Genomic DNA, 20,814 nt, shown 5'->3' with positions numbered 1-20,814 from the left:
TTACCTTTGTTAATGTACACATGCTACTATACCTAATATGAACAGTTGAATGGTAAAAAGTGCAATTTTGATAGGTTTATGGCTTGTGAATTATAGATTCTTCCATCATTGCTCACTTTGGCATAGTATAAAACCACATCTTTCAGTTGCATGATCTTTCTCAATCAAGGTTAAATATGTTGATTGAGATTTATTGGCTATCGAGCATTCTGCCATTAGGGGATACTTTAAATATGATTTATGTTATCTTATACAGATGTGAACAAATTAACTTTCCTTTGCATTTTGGAATATTTCTTCATATTCTGACATTATACAGTATTATGGTTTCAGGTTATTGTTTCTAGGATGAGATACATATCATCACAAACTGAACGCTCAATACGTTTTATAGGTCTATCAACAGCATTAGCAAATGCACGGTTAGTTAGCTAGAAAAGTGTTTTGCTTTTGCTTTCCTAATTTGTGATAGCATTATGTTTGATATTGCTTGTTACTTGTGAGTAACATTTCTTTTGCGGGTCTTTTTGCACATGAGGATACTAGAAAAAATATTGTGAATTTTCTTCAGCCATATACTATAAGCACGTTATTGATTATTCTTCATCTATCTTGCATTGCCTAAGACAGTAAGTTTTATTTTATCTATTACATCCACTAACCTTCATGTGCCCTGTTTTCTACTGGTAGGCAATATTTGAGAAGCATAGGTTTCAAATAACCATAATCTTGCTTATCAGATCTTATCAAAACTATATAGTGTTGGCCAAGTTATTAACATAGATTAAAGAAAGAATCATTTAGAAGAGCTACTTTTCTGTCTGGTAAAATTAATGATTGCTTATTTACCCATTAATACGCCTTTATGGGCAAGTGTACGTGCATTAATATTGTTTATTTCAATACTTTAAAAAAGTGCTCTTTGTATCCATATGGATGAAACATTCTATAATGTTACTAATGCTTTTTGTTGTTGTTGTTGTTATGGGATTGGGAAATGGATTTCTTGCTTGAAGATAGCTGGAGAAACTATGGTTTCTGTTCTTAAGTTCTAAAACTTAAATTGGAAACCCAAGTTTTAACATGTTAAAATAAGTCTACTGATAAATAGTGAGTAGTATAAAGAATTCAATAGGAAGGGTTACTGTTTTTATATTAATAGCCTTGTTTAAACTATGAACCACATTTGTAATGAACTTTATGCAGTGAAGTATAAGCGTTACGATCTCTTGTTGCATAAAGTAACTTCTCATGCTTTTGGACGTTTCCTAATAAAGTGTGAAAGTCCCTTAGGGGCCCAAATTCAATCATCAATGCAGTGAAGATTAGAGTTAATATAGGGACGAAGGGAACTTTGTCACGCCTCGGGCCCACGGGGCCCGTTGGCGCGTGCAAGCCGTAGGTCCACGGAGAGCAACTCGTGGGTTGGCTAAATCTGCTTTGCCAAAATGCTAGCACTAGTTGTTATTGGGCCTTGGGCTTTTCTCTATTTAATCCACTAACAGTTCTTCACACTTAAAGTGGGGTGTCACAAACTTGATAGTCATGAGCGAGATAGCTGAGATTGCACATCATGATGGTTGATCACCTTTGCTTTCTTGATGACATTGTGCTGGCATTGAATGAAAATGTTGTTTCCTAGGAATTTCAAATTTTAGATTTCTGATTTGGCGTATCATTATTACTAGATTCATGTTCATTGTTTGCTTTTGTCCATCGATGGGTCAAGAATCGAGATTAAGGTTGTCCAAAAAGCCTGCGGCTCAGAACGCGGACCGATTTTTTCTGGACCCAGAAAAAGCCTAGAAAACCGGGCTCGGGTCCAGGTACGTTCATCGTTGCCTGGTCCTGACGTGGCCCAGCTCGGTATGTTGTGGCACCGGCTCCGGGCTACCCAAACGTGGTCCTCCCCAGTGAGCACGGTCTTGGCCCACCCCAATGGCTAGAAAAGACTAGGCGGCGTGGGCTGGCTCGGACAGATTTTTTAAATTTTGTGAAAAAGACAATAATTCTACCAAAAAATAAAATTTGTAAATAAAATATCCGGGCTGGGCCGACCTTGTAGATCCAGGCCCGAGGTCGGGTAGGGGATTTTGCCTGGGCCGGACCCAGTTTTTTGGGCCACCCGTTTTGGCAGTCGTAGTCGAGATCCATGGTATGCTATATTCAGTAGCACATGGTACCTACGAAGGGGTAAATTTAGTTGACTGGTACTGAAACCACAAATCATTTGGGAGCATTTATATGCTCATTTCGGCAATTTTACAATTTTAGGGTCTGGGGTTCTCTTGAAGGAGCGGATGGTTGTGAGTGATTGAGGAAGATCAAAGCGGATTAGTCATGAACTTGTTCTTACTCTCATGCTTTATGGATGGTTATTAGGATATAATTGATGTGTTTTATCGGGTTTTAGGCTATGCGTGTCTTGCACTTGAGTCATGCCAGAGAAAAAGGTTAATAAGGAAAACTCATCTGGTCTTGTTTGTGCTTGAATAAACTTCTGAGCTACATTTTCCTTTATTTAGTAAAAGTGGGACTGACGACGCATCTCTTTCTTGCCTTAATTGCTACTTCTATCTGATACATATTTTGTCAAATAAGCAGATTATTAACTTATTCATGGAGACATATTGTTTATATTGCGGTAAACTTTCAAGTAGCCATATTTTTTGGGATGTTATTGGTGTTTAAACATATTTTTTGTTAAAGATCCATAGATTGAATTTTTATTGGCACAACCCATACAAGTAAGAACGCCAAGAAATTAAAGCATATAAAACATTTCAGAGAAAGTATGCAATGGATTGATCTTCAAACTAACATCCAGACTTCGTCAGAGATGATAAATTAGATTGAACTCTCCAAGAAACTGATTTATCAATGAACCAGACAAACTAAACTCTCAGGCAAGGAAGAGGTGCCAATAAAAATACAGAGATCTAGCTGCCTAAGACGTGACATGAATATAGCTTGCACATATCCAAGGCACCGTCAATGATATGTGGTGATAAATTCAGAACTGACCCATCATCAACAGCCAATCTACGAATAGTGTATGAGAGCATATTTGGTTACTTTGGGGAAAAGCATCAAAAAATTAACGAAGAACCTCCTTAAAAAGACAGACGGAAAGTCTTCTTTAAGTGGGAGGAAAAAGAGAGACATAAGTCACGAAGAGAAAGAGAAAGGACCAGACTCCTGCTTGACAGTTGACAACTAGGGTTTTTCTTTGAGAGAGGAAAAGGGTAAGTTTCAGAAAACTCTCTGAACTTTTAGGGATTTACAGAAAACTCAAAAGACAGCAATAACATTACTCCCTTGATTCTTCTTTCAAAGTAACATCAAAACTATCCAACATTACTGCATTTCTCACAGGAGTTCTAAATTTTTCGGGGCTAGCAAACTCTATTCAGAACTTAAAATGCGACTTATGAAAGTGTTTCTTTTCACTTTACTGGGGGGAAAGTTCTAGAATTGTCTTCTATTTCTGCTTCAGAATCTAAAGGAATACTTCTCATCTCTTTACTATCATCACAAATAGGCATGACTTGTTTTTGAGCTCATTGTCTTTACCACCAAGAACCCTAGGACCAGTCAGCTCTTTTAAGAACATGATCATCGTCCTCTTCGTCTTTTTCTTCCTCATTAAATCAAATGTAGGTCCCAATCTTTATCTTTAATATTGTCCCCATTATAATGCCCAAACGATATCCTTTTTCCTTTGTCTTTGACTGGTTTTTTTATAGCAACTTCCAACAATTCAAATTGTCATTTTCATAGGCACGCCTGACAATAAGTCAACAATATCACTCTTGCGAACTTTCTCATAAAATTCCTTCCCTGAGAGCCTAGAGGAGTAATCCTCCATTGATGAACGTACCAGGATCTTTGAGATTTAGTGTGAACTTATCCTTGAATCGGTGGTTAAACATACTGTACTATGAAATTATAGTCAGGTTCCTCCCAATTATGTAGAATGCAGTTTCTAGATCTTCCCAAGTGTACTTCAGTCTAGGAGACTGATTGAAGAAATCACCATGATGAACATGTAAAAATTTCATCATATCTACTGCAATTCAACCAATGATTTAACACTCTGTACAACCAAATTATAGTCAGCTTCATCCCAATTATGTAAATGCAGTTTCTATATCTTCCCCCAAGTGTACTTCATGCTAGGAGGCCGATTGAAGGTATCACCATAATGAATATTTAAATTTTTTATCATATCTTATGCAATTCAACTGAAATAAAACTCAAATTCAAAGTCACATTACCATGAATTCAAGATAATTACCCATATATTAAAAAAAAGCTAATAAAGAAAGCAAATTAGCACATCATGAGAAAACCCTAAATTTCCATTAAAAAATCCTGAATAGTTTGAGCATTATCCTTAATATTTTAGCAAAATCCCCAAATTTAACAAAAGGAACAAGTTAATTGGAAGGGAAAACAAAAAAATTACAGGAATTTAGGGTTTCAAATTACCTCTTTGAGCTTCAGTTGACTTGAGGAGAGAGAACTATGGCGGGAAACAAATGAAGACTTCCATGGTTGGAACACAGTTGCAAGAAACATGACGACAAGGTTGAGCAGTTATGAAGGAGGCAGACAGCATCAAGCGATTTCTATCTGTGCAAAGACTTGAGGGGGAAAGATTTTTGTCTGAGGGACTTATTGAGTGGGGCCAGTATTTTAGGTTGAAGGGTATGAGTGAGATCATAATTAGGTTATGTTAACTGAGTCAGTTACGACCAAACTTTGGTGTATTTTTTGCGCAAAAAAGGGATATTGGGGTATCAAAATTTAAAAATGGTGTAATCTATAGGGTTTTGCATCAAATTGATGCCATGCACAAAAGAGAGGGAGGGACGCATTAGTCATTTCACATGAAACCTTTATTCGTCGTATGAAATAATCTGTTATAGCATGGAAGTTGTATGTTAAAGAAGTGATACACGTATGGGGAGTTCTAAGACGTGTAATGTCCAAGCATATGATGAAGTTTCATGTCTAGTACATGTTTAACACAGAGAATACTCCGTGATAGAATTGTTTCTGTTGTGTAGTCTGAAATAATAACTACATTGACTTTGGCTCTATAATTGTACATAATTTATTAACCCTTTCAGGGGCAAGCTTACATTGCATGTACAATTCGTTCGTGTTCGTATCAATGCATATTTGTATATTGGATTGTGCTCAAGGTTTTAAATAGCGGTTATCGGGGATTTATCGGACGGCCAAAATCCTTATCGGATAGCGGAAATCGGGGATATATCGGGGATAAGTAGTATTTATCGGAGTGATATACTGGATGATGTATATATATAATATGATAACTAAAAAATATAATCTAACCATACTTAATGAAATATAAACATACCAAAATGTAAATCATCATGTTTAGAATCACTAACCAATTGTAGAAAGCAAAACTTGCATCTTGACCGCACGATGAAACCATTCGATTGCATAGCCTTACTTATCGGCCGATAATCCCGATAAAAAAACCTTACTTATCGGCCGATAAGTACCGATAACGCCGATAACTCCCCGATAACTTGCTAAAAACGATAACCGATTAAAAATCCAAGTTATCCTATCGGAGAGTTCCCAAATCCGATAACTCGGCCGATAATATCGATTATCGGCCGATATTTAAAACAGTGATTGTGCTTTATGTTAATTTTCTTTATTATTTTTTGAGATTATTTGTTTCTCTTCTCCTGTTGTTTTCAGAGATTTGGCTGATTGGTTGGGAGTTGGAGATGCTGGTCTATTCAATTTTAAGCCTAGTGTGAGGCCTGTTCCGCTTGAAGTTCATATTCAGGCAAGTTTAATTATGTTCTTATCTCCCATATCTTGGCTTACCCCACGCGAAAAACCCCCTTGCTCTAAAACACGAGCGGACAGACACCCAACTAATAAAAGTTTACATGTTAAACTTCAATCATCTGAATTTGCACTTTGCACTATGTACTGCACGCAGCTCAAGTAAAAACCTAAATATCTTGTCTGCACTGTGTTCAGTGGAATTATATAGCTGTCTACAAGTTAAAGTACATGCCATAAGCTGGTCTTTGCTGTAAGGTGTAGTTGCCATTGCATGCTATTTTGCAAGCATTTAGCGTGTATTGTATTCTTAGTTTTACACACTATTTGTGTGTGAATTTGTCCTGATTCTTTAAATTTTGAGGTCTAGGTTCTTTGTTTTCATGAACAGGGATATCCAGGGAAGTTCTACTGTCCAAGAATGAATAGCATGAATAAACCGGCATATGCTGCAATATGTACCCATTCACCTTCAAAACCAGTGCTCATTTTTGTTTCATCTCGACGTCAAACCAGACTTACTGCACTAGATCTCATCCAGGTGAGAATTCGCTACAGGTTACATATATCAATTAGCAGTTTGATTGTTTCTAATTAGTGTGGCCTGAAATAACAGCTTGCAGCATCTGATGAACAGCCTAGACAGTTTCTTGATATGCCAGAAGAAGAACTAGAAATGGTTCTTTCACAGGTTACTGACAACAACTTAAGGCATACTCTACAGTTCGGAATTGGACTGCATCACGCTGGACTGAATGACAAGGATAGATCTTTAGCTGAGGAACTTTTTGGAAACAACAAAATCCAGGTGTTTCTTTAATTTATTTATTACATTTTATCCTGGGAGCACTGTCAATTTCTATTCTCACTTGGAAATCTAGAGCTACAATTTGAGCAACGTACTTATGAGTTTTGCTTGTTACTGCACTTAATAGATCTTAGTATGTACTAGTACACTGGCATGGGGTGTTAACCTTCCAGCTCATCTGGTCATCATTAAGGTTAGATTATAAGCTTTTTTGTCTTGTATGTAGTTCTATCCTCACATGAGAACTGACATATTGAACCTTATTTTAATTTCAGGGGACAGAATACTATGATGGAAAAGCTAAAAGATACGTTGATTTTCCTATAACAGACATTTTGCAAATGATGGGCCGTGCTGGTCGACCACAATATGATCAGCATGGAAAAGCTGTTATTCTTGTTCATGAACCAAAAAAGAGTTTTTATAAGAAGGTTAGTATCAGGAACCATTTTAGTGGCATAACTTGTAGGGTTGCAGAAATGACATTCGTCATGATTTCACAGTTCCTTTATGAACCATTCCCTGTTGAAAGCAATTTGAGGGAGCATTTGCATGATCACATCAATGCAGAGATTGTCTCTGGTACAGTCTGCCATAAGGAGGATGCTATGCACTATCTTACATGGACCTATCTGTTTCGCCGATTGGTAGGGTTTTCTATATGCTGGCTTTTTGAATGCAGAGTTTTTAAATATAATGCCTCTTGAAATCGTATCTGAATTCAGTCATTATCATATTTATATCCTTCTATATATAAAGCAAAGGTGTAATATTTTGGAACTTAATAGTGCATTCAGAGATTAAAAATTAATAGTGATGCCATCTGACAAATGATATGGACTCCGAACTAGATTTGTGTTCAGATTTGTCCTATCTCCTACAAATCCAATTGGTTCTTATGGTAGGCATTGCTGCTTGATTCGTTGCCTCTTTTGCCTGATATTTTCTGTAAATTAATCATAGTGTAAGCATATATTCTCTCTTTGAGTAGAACCGTGCGGTAGAATTGATTCCTTGGTTGACGTCCTGTAAATAGCCCTATACTTCTACTCTTTTCAAAGAATAAAGATGTAAATAGCCATATATTTCAAAGAATAAAAGATTCTTTATTACTACAACTGCATCCAGATTCTCTTTTATTGAGGGTTTATTTGCTGAGCTTAGAGCAATTGCAACTCCATTTACCATGCGGGTTCTTTCGTTGAAAAATAAAGTGTAGGTAACATGGTTATAAACCCAGAGTTAGGAATGGCAGGATCTGCAGGCATTTAGAAATTTAGTTGTTTATTCAAGAGAAACTGAGTTGGTAGCTGGTTACGAGTCAAACTATGCTACTACTAAGGTGTTTCTGTTGATTTGCTGATGTGATGACTCTGCAGACATTCTGTAAACAGCCATATACTTTTACTCTTTTCAAAGAATAAAAGATTTTTTATTACTATAACTGCATCAAGATTCTCTTTTATTGAGGGTTTATTTTCTGAGCTCACAGGAATTGCAACTCCATTTACCCTGTGGGTTTTTTCATTGAAAAATAAGGTGTAGGTAACTTGGTTATAACCCCAGAGTTCAGAACGTCGGGATCTGCAGGCATCTAAAAATTTAGTTGTTTATTCAATAGAAACTGAGTCAGTAGTTGGAGTCAAATTATGGAACTAATGAGGTGTTTCCACTGATTTGATGATGTGATGACTGGCCAGCATTTTCTGTTGCCAACATCGAGACTTGATTAGTTGGGAATTTAGTGCATTTTGTACTTCCATGCCGAGGACTTGAAACTTTCCACATGATTGGCACTGGAGTATAAAGGTTTTGCTGCGATAACACTGTTGATCCTCCTAGCCCATGTATTTTTTGTCATGTGATGTCATGTTAATTGGCATAGTAGGCATATATTTATGAACTATGATGTCTGAACTTGTGTCCATATTTCAGGTTATAAATCCATCTTATTATGGATTGGAGGATGCTGAAAACGAGACTCTTAATTCTTATTTGTCAAGGTAGCTAAATAATGATGTAAACATATATAGTTTTGTTGCCCAAAGCTGACACTTGAAATCTTCTAACTCGTGTCATTGAAGTGAGTGATATTTTTATCTTTGCTTCAAACAGATTAGTGGAAACTACTTTCGAGGATCTGGAGGACAGTGGTTGTATTAAGATGACTGAAGATTCTGTGGAGGCAATGATGCTAGGTTCTATAGCATCACAGTATTACCTGAGCTATATGACAGTATCAATGTTTGGTTCAAACATAGGTCCAGACACTACTCTTGAGGTAAGTGATGACGTTGCATCTGCCTTCATCTTATTTAATCTGGAAATGCAGAATGTTCTGAGCTTTAAATTTCATTCTGTTCCTAGGTTTTTCTGCACATCCTCTCTGGTGCTTCTGAATACAATGAGCTCCCTGTGAGGCATAATGAGGTATGCTCGAGTTCATAAATTTTGTAACTTGCTTTGTCAGAATTTATAGAGTGGAAGTAGAAGATTTATTTTGTTCATTTTTCTTGTAGTATTTTATTCTCAGTCTTACTCATTATTCGTCCCTGAAAGATATGATGTTCTGTTTGGGACGTATCTTATAGTATACTGAGTCTTGGAATATGTTAATTTTATTTCATGGCATCATGCTGTGTCAAATCCTTCATATCAAATTTATCATCTTTCTTCTTTTTTGTTTTCTATGATCCATTGTGTGAGCTAAATTGCATACCATTATCTTTGTTTTCAAGTCAGAAAACTGGTTTGTGTGATATATGAGAAGGCACTCCCTAGCCTAAAGTTGCTTGTCTATGATTTTGGTACCAACACAGTGTTCACATCACTTTGACAACCTGTCATATAATTTGGGGAATCTCTTCACAGAAACCAATGGAATAGCTGGCAATAACCATGGTGAGAAAGGCAGCAACTAATATTCTGGGGAATTGTTTTAGGACCTATTCTTGACGGTTGATTATTTTTCTTGACTTTGTTGTCTTTAGAGTGCGTAGAGGTTAAAGCAACTTTTTCTTTCCTAACTATTCATTTATATTAAAAAAATTTACATATCCTTGAGGCAATGTTGATAGACCTGTAGCTCTTTTATCCACTAGGGATGGCAAAAAGGTGCATGTCAGCCCTAATGAATAGTTGATGGTCTTTTCATCCTTCTTTGGTATTATTTATTGTTATAACCTGTATATTTCTATGTTAAGCAAATGCTTCTCTTTTCTATAGCCAAAAAAATTATTATCCTGAAGGCAATGTTCACTAGATATATTTGCTTGTCCATTATTCCCAGGAGAAATTATACAGCTAACCCTACTAACTATTTTTCCTGTTGATTACTCATTTTTATTTTTTGCTGAAAGCTGATTCTGATTCTCTGATTCAACTATTTCAAGCGCTAGTCTGATTCAACCTTATGAGGTGTATTGTCATGGAAATGTCCGATCTTATCTCTGTTATCAATTAGTCTGGGTGTTTCTGTCCTATGTGGGCTGGTTACCATAAAACAAAACCTATAGAGGGTCCTCTACTGAATATTGTCTAGGGGGCATTGGTTCAGTGTTTAAGAAAATGCTAAGCGTCGGTAGGCCAGCCTAGATGATTTTTTTAGTTATAATAATTGATGATAAATGCATTAACTAACAATGAACATTAGCTAACAATAATATTATAACAGTATACTAACTCACTAACAGTGAACAAAACTAATTAACTAACAAAAAACAGTGAGCAGATAAACTAAACTAATTACACTAACTATTGTGATTTCAATAATTGTTTATCACAGTTAAACCCTAATTAACAATTTAGATCAACAGTTTAAGTACTAAGTAACTAATAATGAATTAAGAAATTAAAAAAATTAAAGTAAGTAACTAACAATTTAAATTAAATTAGACTAACTATCAACAATAAAGATTAAACAATAAACACACTATAAACTTATATTAAAATTTAAAACAAGGCAAAAGATATTTACTTTCATTAAGACCAGTAACAAGTAAAAACTGAAAAAAGTAAAAATAGGATAGAGTATGACTAAACATTTACCAAAAGCTTGGTTGGAGGAGGGAGGAGGAAGGTGATCAGAGGAGGAAGGAAGGCCTCGACTGGGAGAGACTCGCCGTAGGTGGCCGTGACTAAGAAGGAGGCTCATTATTGGAGATTATGACTCTAGTGACTCTCTGCAGTTGGTTCTCACAACTGGGGATCAGTGGGAGAACGACGAGTCTCATGTATACGTCAAACCTATCATATCATATAGCTTTTAACAAGGCATAATACCTGCTCATAATAGAAGTTCAGAGCAAACTACGTATATCTAGTTCTTACAACCCACCCCTAGTATCCTTTTCCATTGATTTTCCTACCTCAGAATGCAAAAGCGAAGTGATGATATGAGTTCATATCATTAAATTCATTCCTTTTATATCATTAACATATGTAGAGAGGTTAATTATACTAAACACCCAAACTTTCACTTAAAATTCACATTACGACCTGGGCTTCAAAACCATATAGATAAATACCCAAAGTTTCCAACGTAAAACACTTAAACACTCAATGTTTCCAAATTCTTTCACGTTATACTTACTGTTAGTTAACTGTCAGAATATTCCAGGAATATTCTTTTTTGGGTTGGCATGTATTATTTTCATGCCTTCTTTACCCTTATAATTGATTTAAATTACAAACTCTACCCTTAATTCGATATTTTACACATATACACTATCTAATTATGAACTTTATTGTACCAAGTTAAAACCTTTGTACAAAACTAATTCATAAACCAATGACATGTCCAAATCCAACACAATTAATCACAACAAGCTAACTCCCCTGAATTATACAACAATACATCAAAGTATCCATCAGAAAAGGCTCACCAAGCCAGAGTTTGGCATGTTTACTTATACAAAGAGAAAGGCACCGTCATTTATTCACACTCAGCAGCCCAAACCAGCTAATTCAAATTAGAGGACATTTTAGCTAATCCACTAGTACCTAGCTAATATCTTTATGTAACCCATAAACCCAACGAAACAACCAAATTCGTTGAGATTCAATAACCCAATGAAATCCAACACAATTCATTGAGAGCTAATAATCCAAATTCCAATAAAGTTTTTAAAAAATGAACAAAGATTGAATCCTAACACTAAGCCGCTGACAATTTGGAGGAAATTGGGAGAAATTGGGAGATAGGAAGAGTTTTTGTCATTGTAGTGTTTGGGTGAATTGAAGAACGGAGGCATTTATGTCATTTACTGATTTTTTTTAACAGAAGAGCTCAACCACACTAACTCATTTTGACACCATCTCCATCATACAGTTACCCCATTATTAACCATACGGTTCCCCCATTATTAACCCCAAGTGATCTCTTTTTATTACTAACCAATACATGATATCTTGTGTATTAGATCCATAAATTTTAGTTCGTGAAAAACGCCTATTTGTACTTATAGCTTAAAGGCAGGTCCATGACACTCCCACTACCAGTCTGACACCCTCCATATCTGGAATTACAAGATAACAAAATCCATACTCTAAATCTCACGCGCAATTAAGTCAATGTAGTAGTACATTCCTCTCGATAGGTAAATGGTCGTAAGTGGCTACAACACCCTTTTTATCTCGAAAGAAGATCTTGTCAACAATCTCAGTGAACATGTACCCCAATGGTATAATCGCATATTGGTGTTAAAGAGGACACAATAGCATTTTAATGTTGCGGCTCATCATCATGTATGACCTCATGTAGGGTATCGGTGCCTATTATTTTACTAAGTTATGGTGATTCCCACCCTAGGATGCTCATAATAAACGTTACAATCATAAAGTCCATAACATGATAACAATTTGAATATCATCACAATATCAAATTTCACACGCACAGTCTATTTAGAAAAAAAACCATCAGACTCAATTAGTTGGTGAATAACGTCGTTTTTTGTGGAAAAATAAGAAATATGGGCAATTCCCAACAAACATAATCTCCTAGATTTAGGTTCGTACCATCTAAAAAAACTATTTGTTGTCAAACGTTCAAACACTTGTTTAATTTAGAAAAACAACATTTACCAGGCACTGACATCGTCTAAGGTCTTGCACTGAAACAAAAAACATTTACCAGGCACTGACAATTGTCTAAGAATCTGCCAAACAATTGTTTAATTTAGGAAAACAACATTTACCTTGCCCAATGTTGGTTTAAATCTGCCGAACTGATTCTTAGGGTTTCATGTTCATCAAGTGTTCATGATAAAAACCATTTACAGCTTGGAAATTGATATTCCAGGAGTTACCCATAATAGAAAATAGTCTAATAAATTATAAAAATGTGGAATCTAGTGAAACAGATTAATGTTGTACAAGTTAGAATAGATCTACATTTAATTTTCAATTAAAGTATGACCACAAAGAACAACCCCAATCTTCACACACGTCAAGCCAAATCATTTCATATCAATCACAGCTGCAATTGATTTAATTAGATAAGACATAAAGAATCAATCACAGATGCAAGACTCTGATTACCTCCATGCCATGGCCTTCTTTTCTCGGATCAAAAGAAGATGTGGGAGGCTATAATTCTTTATATACTCAATTATCCACTTAATTACCCAAACTCTAACTGCCCAGAAAATTCAGGAAAAAAAATATCATTATTACCAAATAAATTCACGATCAACTTTCTCAACTGTAGCGAAAGTCAATTCCAACTCCTGATATGGTAAGATATCTCTGCAGATTCTCAACTCCCAAGCTTCATCACGTGCATACCATAGATATACTTGTACCCTGATTAACGAGCACTACATTTACCCTGTTTCATCTTAGAACGTTACACATCTATTAATAATTATTATATTTGCTAGCACATTCATTTTTTACACATCTGAACCTCTGATATAATGTTAGTGTAGAACTCTCATTATTCCTTATCTTTCTGTATATTTTTTTATTTATCGTGTCCATACATATTTTGTTACCTGTCCGTAAAGCGATAGTTTTGTTGCTTTTTACCATTCACGTATATTTTGCTGGTATTTAACAGGACAAGCATAATGAGGAATTATCAAAAAGGGTCCCTTATGTGGTCGACGAGCACCACCTTGATAGTCCACATGTGAAAGCAAATTTGCTCTTCCAGGTTGTACATTGTTCAGATTGGTGATATCTAGCTATTGATGCATTATTAGCAATTCTTGCCTTTGGATATTACTCAGATTTCTTTTGAACTCTTGAGCTAAGAACCTTTTCCTGTTGCAGGCACACTTCTCCCACATTGAATTTTCTGTTAGTGACTATGTCACTGACTTAAAATCTGTTCTTGATCAAAGCATACGTATCATTCAGGCTATGATTGACATATGTGCAAATAGCGGATGGCTTTCGAGCGCAATGACTTGCATGCATCTTATGCAAATGGTCATGCAGGTATCACTTTCCTTCTTCCTTGTTTGTTTTGATATTATGGTTATCAATTTAGGTATTGGGGCACGATTTAGCATTGCAATGAATAGTTTTATTTTGTTTTTGTTTTTTCCCCATTTTTATCTGTTGGATTTAATATATGATGCTATATCTCGAAATCATAATCACCTTATGAATTTAATGTGATATGATGAAAGCAATCATACTCAAGGAAGTGGTAACATGTCATTAATCAGATTGTTATTTTTTAGAATTAGGACTCTGGTGCCTTATTACACAGTGTAGGCAGGCCAACAGGTGGACTAGATGCCAAAATTATTTGATCATAATTAACACAGAAACAAGGACTAGATGCAGGCCTTGACGAAGGTGAATGGAGTTAATTAGAGATGATATGGTTGCTATCAATTTATGTAATTTAACTGAGGAGATGACCTTAGCAAAGCAGAATGGAAGAAATAGATTCATGTTTCAGACTTCTTAAGTATTGGATAAAGTTTTTTAATTTTTAATTTTTTATTTATAATTAATTAATTATTTTATTTTATTTTAGTTTCTTGGGCTATGCTTGTTTGAAGTTCTTGTACAATGTACTTTAAGTTCAAAGTTTAACTTGAATCAATTATAGTCTTTCTTGAGATGAAGCAGTGGCTTGATCTGTTACGGAACTTCGTATTAAAAGTTCTTCTCCACCTATAAAACGTGTTGCATCATGTAGAACGTAACTAACATTTTTCAGAATGAGTTGATCGTGCTGTCAGTAGGCATCACTGGCTGTTGCTTCTCTCTTAACAATGAATCTTTCAGTATGTCTGCAGGAGCGCATTTTTAATTTGTCTTATGCATTGATGTTGGTGTAGATTAGTGGACCCTTAAAGTTTTATTTGGTTGTCACGTTTGCTAATATTAACAGTATGGTGTTTATTTTCACAATCAATAGTAGAGTGGACATTCGTCCCATTTATTTGGTGTGATATCAATAAGTCTTATGATAATTGTGCCTTATATATGACGCTTGACGTTACCTCTGCGCTTATTTGTTGGGCAAACAATATTCATTTACATTCTTTTAAAATGTGGTCCGAGCGCCTGTCTAAGCGGTACTTAGGCTCCCTGCCTAGTTCTTGGGAGCGCCTAGGAGATCATGGGCCACTTATGTGGACTGTACCACTTCAAAAAGAGTTATATTGCTTGCTTAAGCATAGTAACAGATGAAGAGAATGGGTCAATTCAAATGAATGTGATTGAAACTCCATATCAAAGTCCACTTTAGGTAAACAGCCAGGATAGGATTTTGAAGCTTCGGAAAAAATTCTGTTTCTCTCTTAAAAACTCCTACTTGCTGCTTAAGCACCTGCATAGACGTAGGCGCCTATCGCTTTCTAAAACAGTTTTCAATTTTGTTTTCAAGAAACCAACATAACGATTACTCTCATATATATTGTCTAAGATCAGTACATGAAACTCTTTCTAGGAGATTAGCCTCTGCATTTCATATTGTACTATATGATGTGTGATGGCTGAGGAGGATATATATTCGGTAAGTGTACAAATGTATTTTTTTCTGTGTTTATCCGTAACAAGGAACATGCATATTTTTTATTGTACTATGGTAAATATGAAGAATTTTTAAAAAAGAGTATTTAAATAAATAATAAGAAAAATCGACACTTTTATGAAAATATTAGCAAAATCGACCTCTTTTTGGCCAAGTGGCTAAAGAGAGGTCGATTTTGCAGAATACTGACTTTAAAATATATGTGACTAGTAGTTATGTGTAATTGGTGGTCGCTAATTACAGTTAATTTGAAATGGTCGTCTTGTGTACTTTGTGCTAAAATGCTTAAAGTTTAGTTACTTAGAACTAAGTACACGGGATTATTAGTACATGTATTTTAAAGCTGAATTTTTGCAGAGTCGACCTCTTTTTAAAAAAGAGGGGTCGATTTTGCTAATTATTTTTCAGAAAGGGTATTTTTTTAAACATCTCCTTTAAATATTTAATTTCCCGAGAAGCTAGAAATTCTTTCTTTTTTTTTCCTTGAGAATCTTTATTGCAATTTGATGTTGCAATCGGATCAACCACTTACAAATTTTTGGAATGAGTAACTTTAATATAATGGATAGATTGTCCAGATCAAATTAGTAAGCTCTGAGATGAACTGACTGAAAAGATGACCATTATCTTCTGATAAAATTGCAATCTGAAGTTTTCTCACTCTACTCCGGAGATTGCTTTTTCATTTTTATGATGAATAACCCAAAAAAACAGCAATAATATGCTTCATGAATATATGTTTCCTTATAAATACTAACCTTCTTTTTTTTTTCAGGGTTTATGGTATGGGAAAGATTCATCCTTATGGATGCTTCCCTGTATGTCGGATGATCTTCTAAGTTTTCTCAACAGAAATGGTGTATTTTCTGTCCAAGAGCTGTTAAATCTTCCTAGTAGAAAATTGCGACTGTTGCTTCAGCAGATACCTTGTCCCGAGCTGACCCAGGTAATCTGTGTCAACCACCCACGTTATACCACCACCACCACCCCCCCCCCGCCCCCCACACCCCACAAAAAAAAAAGAAACAACATTAACAACACACAAAATACTGTCCTCCTCTTATAAGGATAGTTCTATCCTGCTTTTGCCATTTACTGAAATATGATGATACCATACTGTACATGAATAAACAAAGTTAAAGCAGGTGGTATGTGCTACCATGCACTTACTGGTTGCATAATGAATGTACTGCTTGTGCAGCCCATAAATGGGCGCCTCATGTATGTAGACTAAGTGAAATAAACGGTGTGTTTGTATGCATAACTTTAGTGAGATAGACTTGGCTACTACAGAAGGATGGATCCAAATCCTTCATTTAACTTCAATATTAAATTTTTCAGATGGAAAAACCATAGCGTTAAAGTTGGTCTGCATTTGAATGGGATAGAAACAAAAAAAATAAAGCATTTACATTTTTTGTCATTCATCAGGTAAGCATAAAATTGATCTTTATTTTTTATTTTTTTCCCCGGAGTGGGGAGGACTGTGTGGATTAGATTCTATGGTCTTTGATATACAAAATCTTGATGCAACCATTTGATAATTATCTATATGCATGTAGTTCATTTTGTACCCACTTGCTCCGTAGTCAAAATTCTTAAACCGCTTGATTTTTTTTAGAATCGCAAGTTGATTTTAAAATGAATGGATCTTCTCTTTGGTGTTGCAATCTTCAAGGCACTATGATCATATCTAAAAATCAAGAACCAAATCTTATAATTCTACGGGTCTTAAATTTTTTCGATGGTTTAGGGGAAGTCTTTTAAAAATTTCCTCTTCTTTTTTTTGTGCATGGTAAGTCATGTCCGTCCCAAAACAGAAAAAAAAAGAGTGCAGATAAGTGCAGAGGAAACATGGGGGACTTTGGTTGTACTCTGTTGTTATCATGTTGACAATGGAGATCCCGAGGTAAGATATTGGGTCTGGTCTTGAGTTGGGAGGAGGCGAGGACGAAAGAAGGGTACATTAGTCACTTTTTAATAACTCTAAGCTAGTCAAGAAAAAAGAGAGACATATTTCTTTTTATTCTCAGATAGTAATGAACGCATCAACTTCAAAAGACCCGTGTGCATATGTGTGTGGGTTTTTTTCTTTTGGCGCGCTGTGTAAATTTTTGGTCTATATATCAGAACGAGCCCTAAGCTATCATCAAAAAAGAACCATCGATAAAGACCTGAAATTCAAGGACAATATATAGAAAAATCTAATTGTCCACAGTGCATTTTAATTACCTTTTCTCAATGACCATGTATAAGTTATGCCTGATGGCCTGATGAGATTAAACTAACGACTAGGTAGCTCATAGCTGCACATAAAGAGCATTCATGCACCTAAGATGGCAACAAATTAATGATTAATAAGGAAAAACAAAAAATGTGAACATGAGAGAACTTTCAGGGACACGTAATAGTAACAAGTTAAATAGATAGATCGAATGTCAAGTCTCCGGTAAAAAATCACCTGATATAATGTGCATGCTCTGCCTATGCATCCTTGACTGCTAGCAGCATGCATATATGTGGTTCATGCTATTCTCACCCTTTTTAGTTTGTTTTTAACTGCAATATTTAATATTTTATCCGATTTCATGTGGCAGCTTGTCTATAATGAAATATAATGTTCAGTGAAATGTTAGCACAGTATTTACCTTTTACGGGGACAGGCAACATCTTATCTTTACTAGAATTATCATACTATATATATGCCAAGTTGCACTCCTGGTATCTTATTAGAGCTTTGACTCTTTATCTTCCTATAATTAGTACTTAATAACTAATTTTATCAAATGTTTATTTTTCTCTTTATCCCTCTCATTTCTGAGGATAAAACAAATTGATAGGTGTTCATGTTGTGTATGCAACTGTGAAATTACAATCTCTACTATGTTATATTATTATAATTTTCAAATTATAATATACCATAATAGATACAGAACAATATTTATAATAAAAGTATTTGTAATCTATGCACATGTATATCATGTTGTATGAGGACATGCAGAAATGCTCTTACCAAAGCTCCATGTTATGTGTAAAATAATAATAGTTTCAAATGAGGCTACCTTAAATATGCCTTGCCTGTTGAGGATGTAGGCATTGGTCTTTCCATGTATTTGTTTATTTATTATGATATCCACTTTATTCTTTTTTGCTCCTAGTATCTTATGCTTGCTGCATTTATAATAAATAGAGAAAGTAAGTATTCTCGGTACCAAGGACAAAGTTGGTCCTTGATAGTGAGGTGGTCTATTTTCATCTACATATTTGGAGTGTTCATTTGAAAATGGTCCCCGCTTGATTACTCACACATTAGATGAGTGGATGAGAAGTGGTCACCTCATTACCTAGGACTAAAATTGGTTGTTGATGCCAAGGATACCCATATTCCTCTCCTAAATTTATGGAAAATGTGAAGCTGCACTAGAGTGATGTCATTATTTCCTTTTGTTGCGTTGTTTCTTCTACATGTGTAGGAACTTGCGCACTTTCCGCATGTACAGGCAAAATTAAAGCTTGAGAGGGAAAACACAGGAAGAACTAATTCTCCTGTCCTTAACGTAAAACTGGAAAAGTTAAATTCTAAGCATTCAACAAGAAGAGCATTTGCCCCCAGATTCCCAAAGGTGAATGCAGTGTCTCTATTTATGACTATCTTTTTATCTTTAACTGGAAAATTATCTGTTGAATATTAAACATGTGTTCACAGGTGAAAGATGAAGCATGGTGGCTAGTCCTGGGAAATGTTACAATTTCCGAACTGTATGCGCTGAAAAGAGTAACTTTCTCTGATCGAATGGTTACTCGAATAGAATTACCATCAACACCAATCAATCTCCAGGTCAGAAAATGTCCTCATACATTAGTCAAGGGTTCAGTGTTTGTAGTTGAGTGGCATTGGGGTGCCTCCTACAAAATATTGTTATATCTAGATAGTTAAGGATTGTGAGGAGAATAACTACAGAATAATTTCTTTAGCAGCATAGTTGCTAACCAATTGGCTTACCCACGTCCCAAAGGTATGTCCATGTAGCAGTCAGAGTTTAGGAGCTTCTTCCTTAAAACAAGTTGCAGAAACCACCTTTATCCATAGTCATTTCATAGATCTGGGCCCAGGTCGGTTGTTTTGCTTTGAATGTGCTCTGCTGTGTTCGGCAATGTAAATGGCATAGGATCTCTAGGCAAACCTCATTTTTATGTACAGATAGATTGTGGTGATATATGTTGCGGAGATTCTTTTTAACACCTCAATATTATTTTCATTTCTTTGAAGTAGTCTAGCCTGGGACTTTTGCCCCCTTATACTCCCACTATATTCTACCTTTAATCAAGGCTTCAAATTCTTTCCATTTGTTGTCTAATACTTCTCATATTTGTTTGTTGTTGCAGGAAACAAGGCTAATTTTAGTATCTGACTGCTATCTTGGATTCGAACAAGAGTATCCCATTGAAGAGGTATAACTGAAGCTGCTCCAAATGCGCGAGGAACCAGAGTCCAACCTGTGATCTGCTTGATCTCGCGCACCGCTTTCTTTTTTGATGGAAGAACAGTCGACCTCCTGCCGAATCATGACCGAGAAGTTAGGTCATATTAACTTACACCGATGGGTTCCAGGAGATGCAAGTATTTGACGTTGGTAGATGACAAGGAACTATCAATGCAGCTTTTTTGCAAATGATCATAATTCCTGAATTGTTCATCCTTCTGCCTCCTTGCAAGTGATTCCCACATATTTTGAAATACACTGCTTACAAATGGGAAAATATAAGTTGGGATTTTCCCGCATATTTTTTATTATTTATAAAGGTATTTTACTCATTTATGTTGAAGGACTATATTGCCTTCCAAGAACCTCTTATCATTCATTAATTGTTCGCTTCACAAGATTTCAACCTGTTTACTTCTCGTTTTGCTTCTCTGTCATCTACTTATTGATGTTAATATAACAACTTTTATTAGTATTAATTTATTAATTTGTTTGAGTAATATGAAATTAATTAATTAGCCTCAATATTTGTAATTAATAACCACAAATAATTTAATATATTAAATATATATTGATTAAATATTTGTGCTACGAGTATTATGTTCGTACTAGCATGGGTGGGCATGATAGCTTCAGCTTGCATATATATATTTTTTGTATTTATTTCACCTTTCATATGAATATGACCA

The 20,814-nt window shown here is 35.4% G+C and overlaps 1 protein-coding gene across 1 annotated transcript in view; it reads left to right on the top strand.

The window, feature by feature from the left end:
• The window catches only part of LOC109823893 (DExH-box ATP-dependent RNA helicase DExH14), a 50,261-nt gene extending 29,722 nt beyond the window's left edge, over positions 1-20,539 (top strand). Inside the window, exons 34-49 of the mRNA XM_020390324.1 lie at positions 334-422; positions 5,746-5,836; positions 6,230-6,379; positions 6,455-6,646; positions 6,774-6,839; positions 6,922-7,077; positions 7,150-7,293; positions 8,582-8,649; positions 8,762-8,927; positions 9,014-9,076; positions 13,704-13,799; positions 13,919-14,086; positions 16,417-16,587; positions 19,115-19,264; positions 19,348-19,479; positions 20,028-20,539. Of these exons, the coding sequence (XP_020245913.1) occupies positions 334-422; positions 5,746-5,836; positions 6,230-6,379; positions 6,455-6,646; positions 6,774-6,839; positions 6,922-7,077; positions 7,150-7,293; positions 8,582-8,649; positions 8,762-8,927; positions 9,014-9,076; positions 13,704-13,799; positions 13,919-14,086; positions 16,417-16,587; positions 19,115-19,264; positions 19,348-19,479; positions 20,028-20,099 (1,974 nt within the window). The 3' untranslated portion in view covers positions 20,100-20,539. The remainder of the gene's footprint in view (positions 1-333; positions 423-5,745; positions 5,837-6,229; positions 6,380-6,454; positions 6,647-6,773; positions 6,840-6,921; positions 7,078-7,149; positions 7,294-8,581; positions 8,650-8,761; positions 8,928-9,013; positions 9,077-13,703; positions 13,800-13,918; positions 14,087-16,416; positions 16,588-19,114; positions 19,265-19,347; positions 19,480-20,027) is intronic.

This window comes from Asparagus officinalis, chromosome 9, assembly GCF_001876935.1.
Source record: "Asparagus officinalis chromosome 9, Aspof.V1, whole genome shotgun sequence".
NCBI classification, from domain to species: Eukaryota; Viridiplantae; Streptophyta; class Magnoliopsida; order Asparagales; family Asparagaceae; genus Asparagus; species Asparagus officinalis.
Note: the sequence above shows the minus strand (reverse complement) of the source record. Positions and strands in the feature narration are given on the sequence as shown.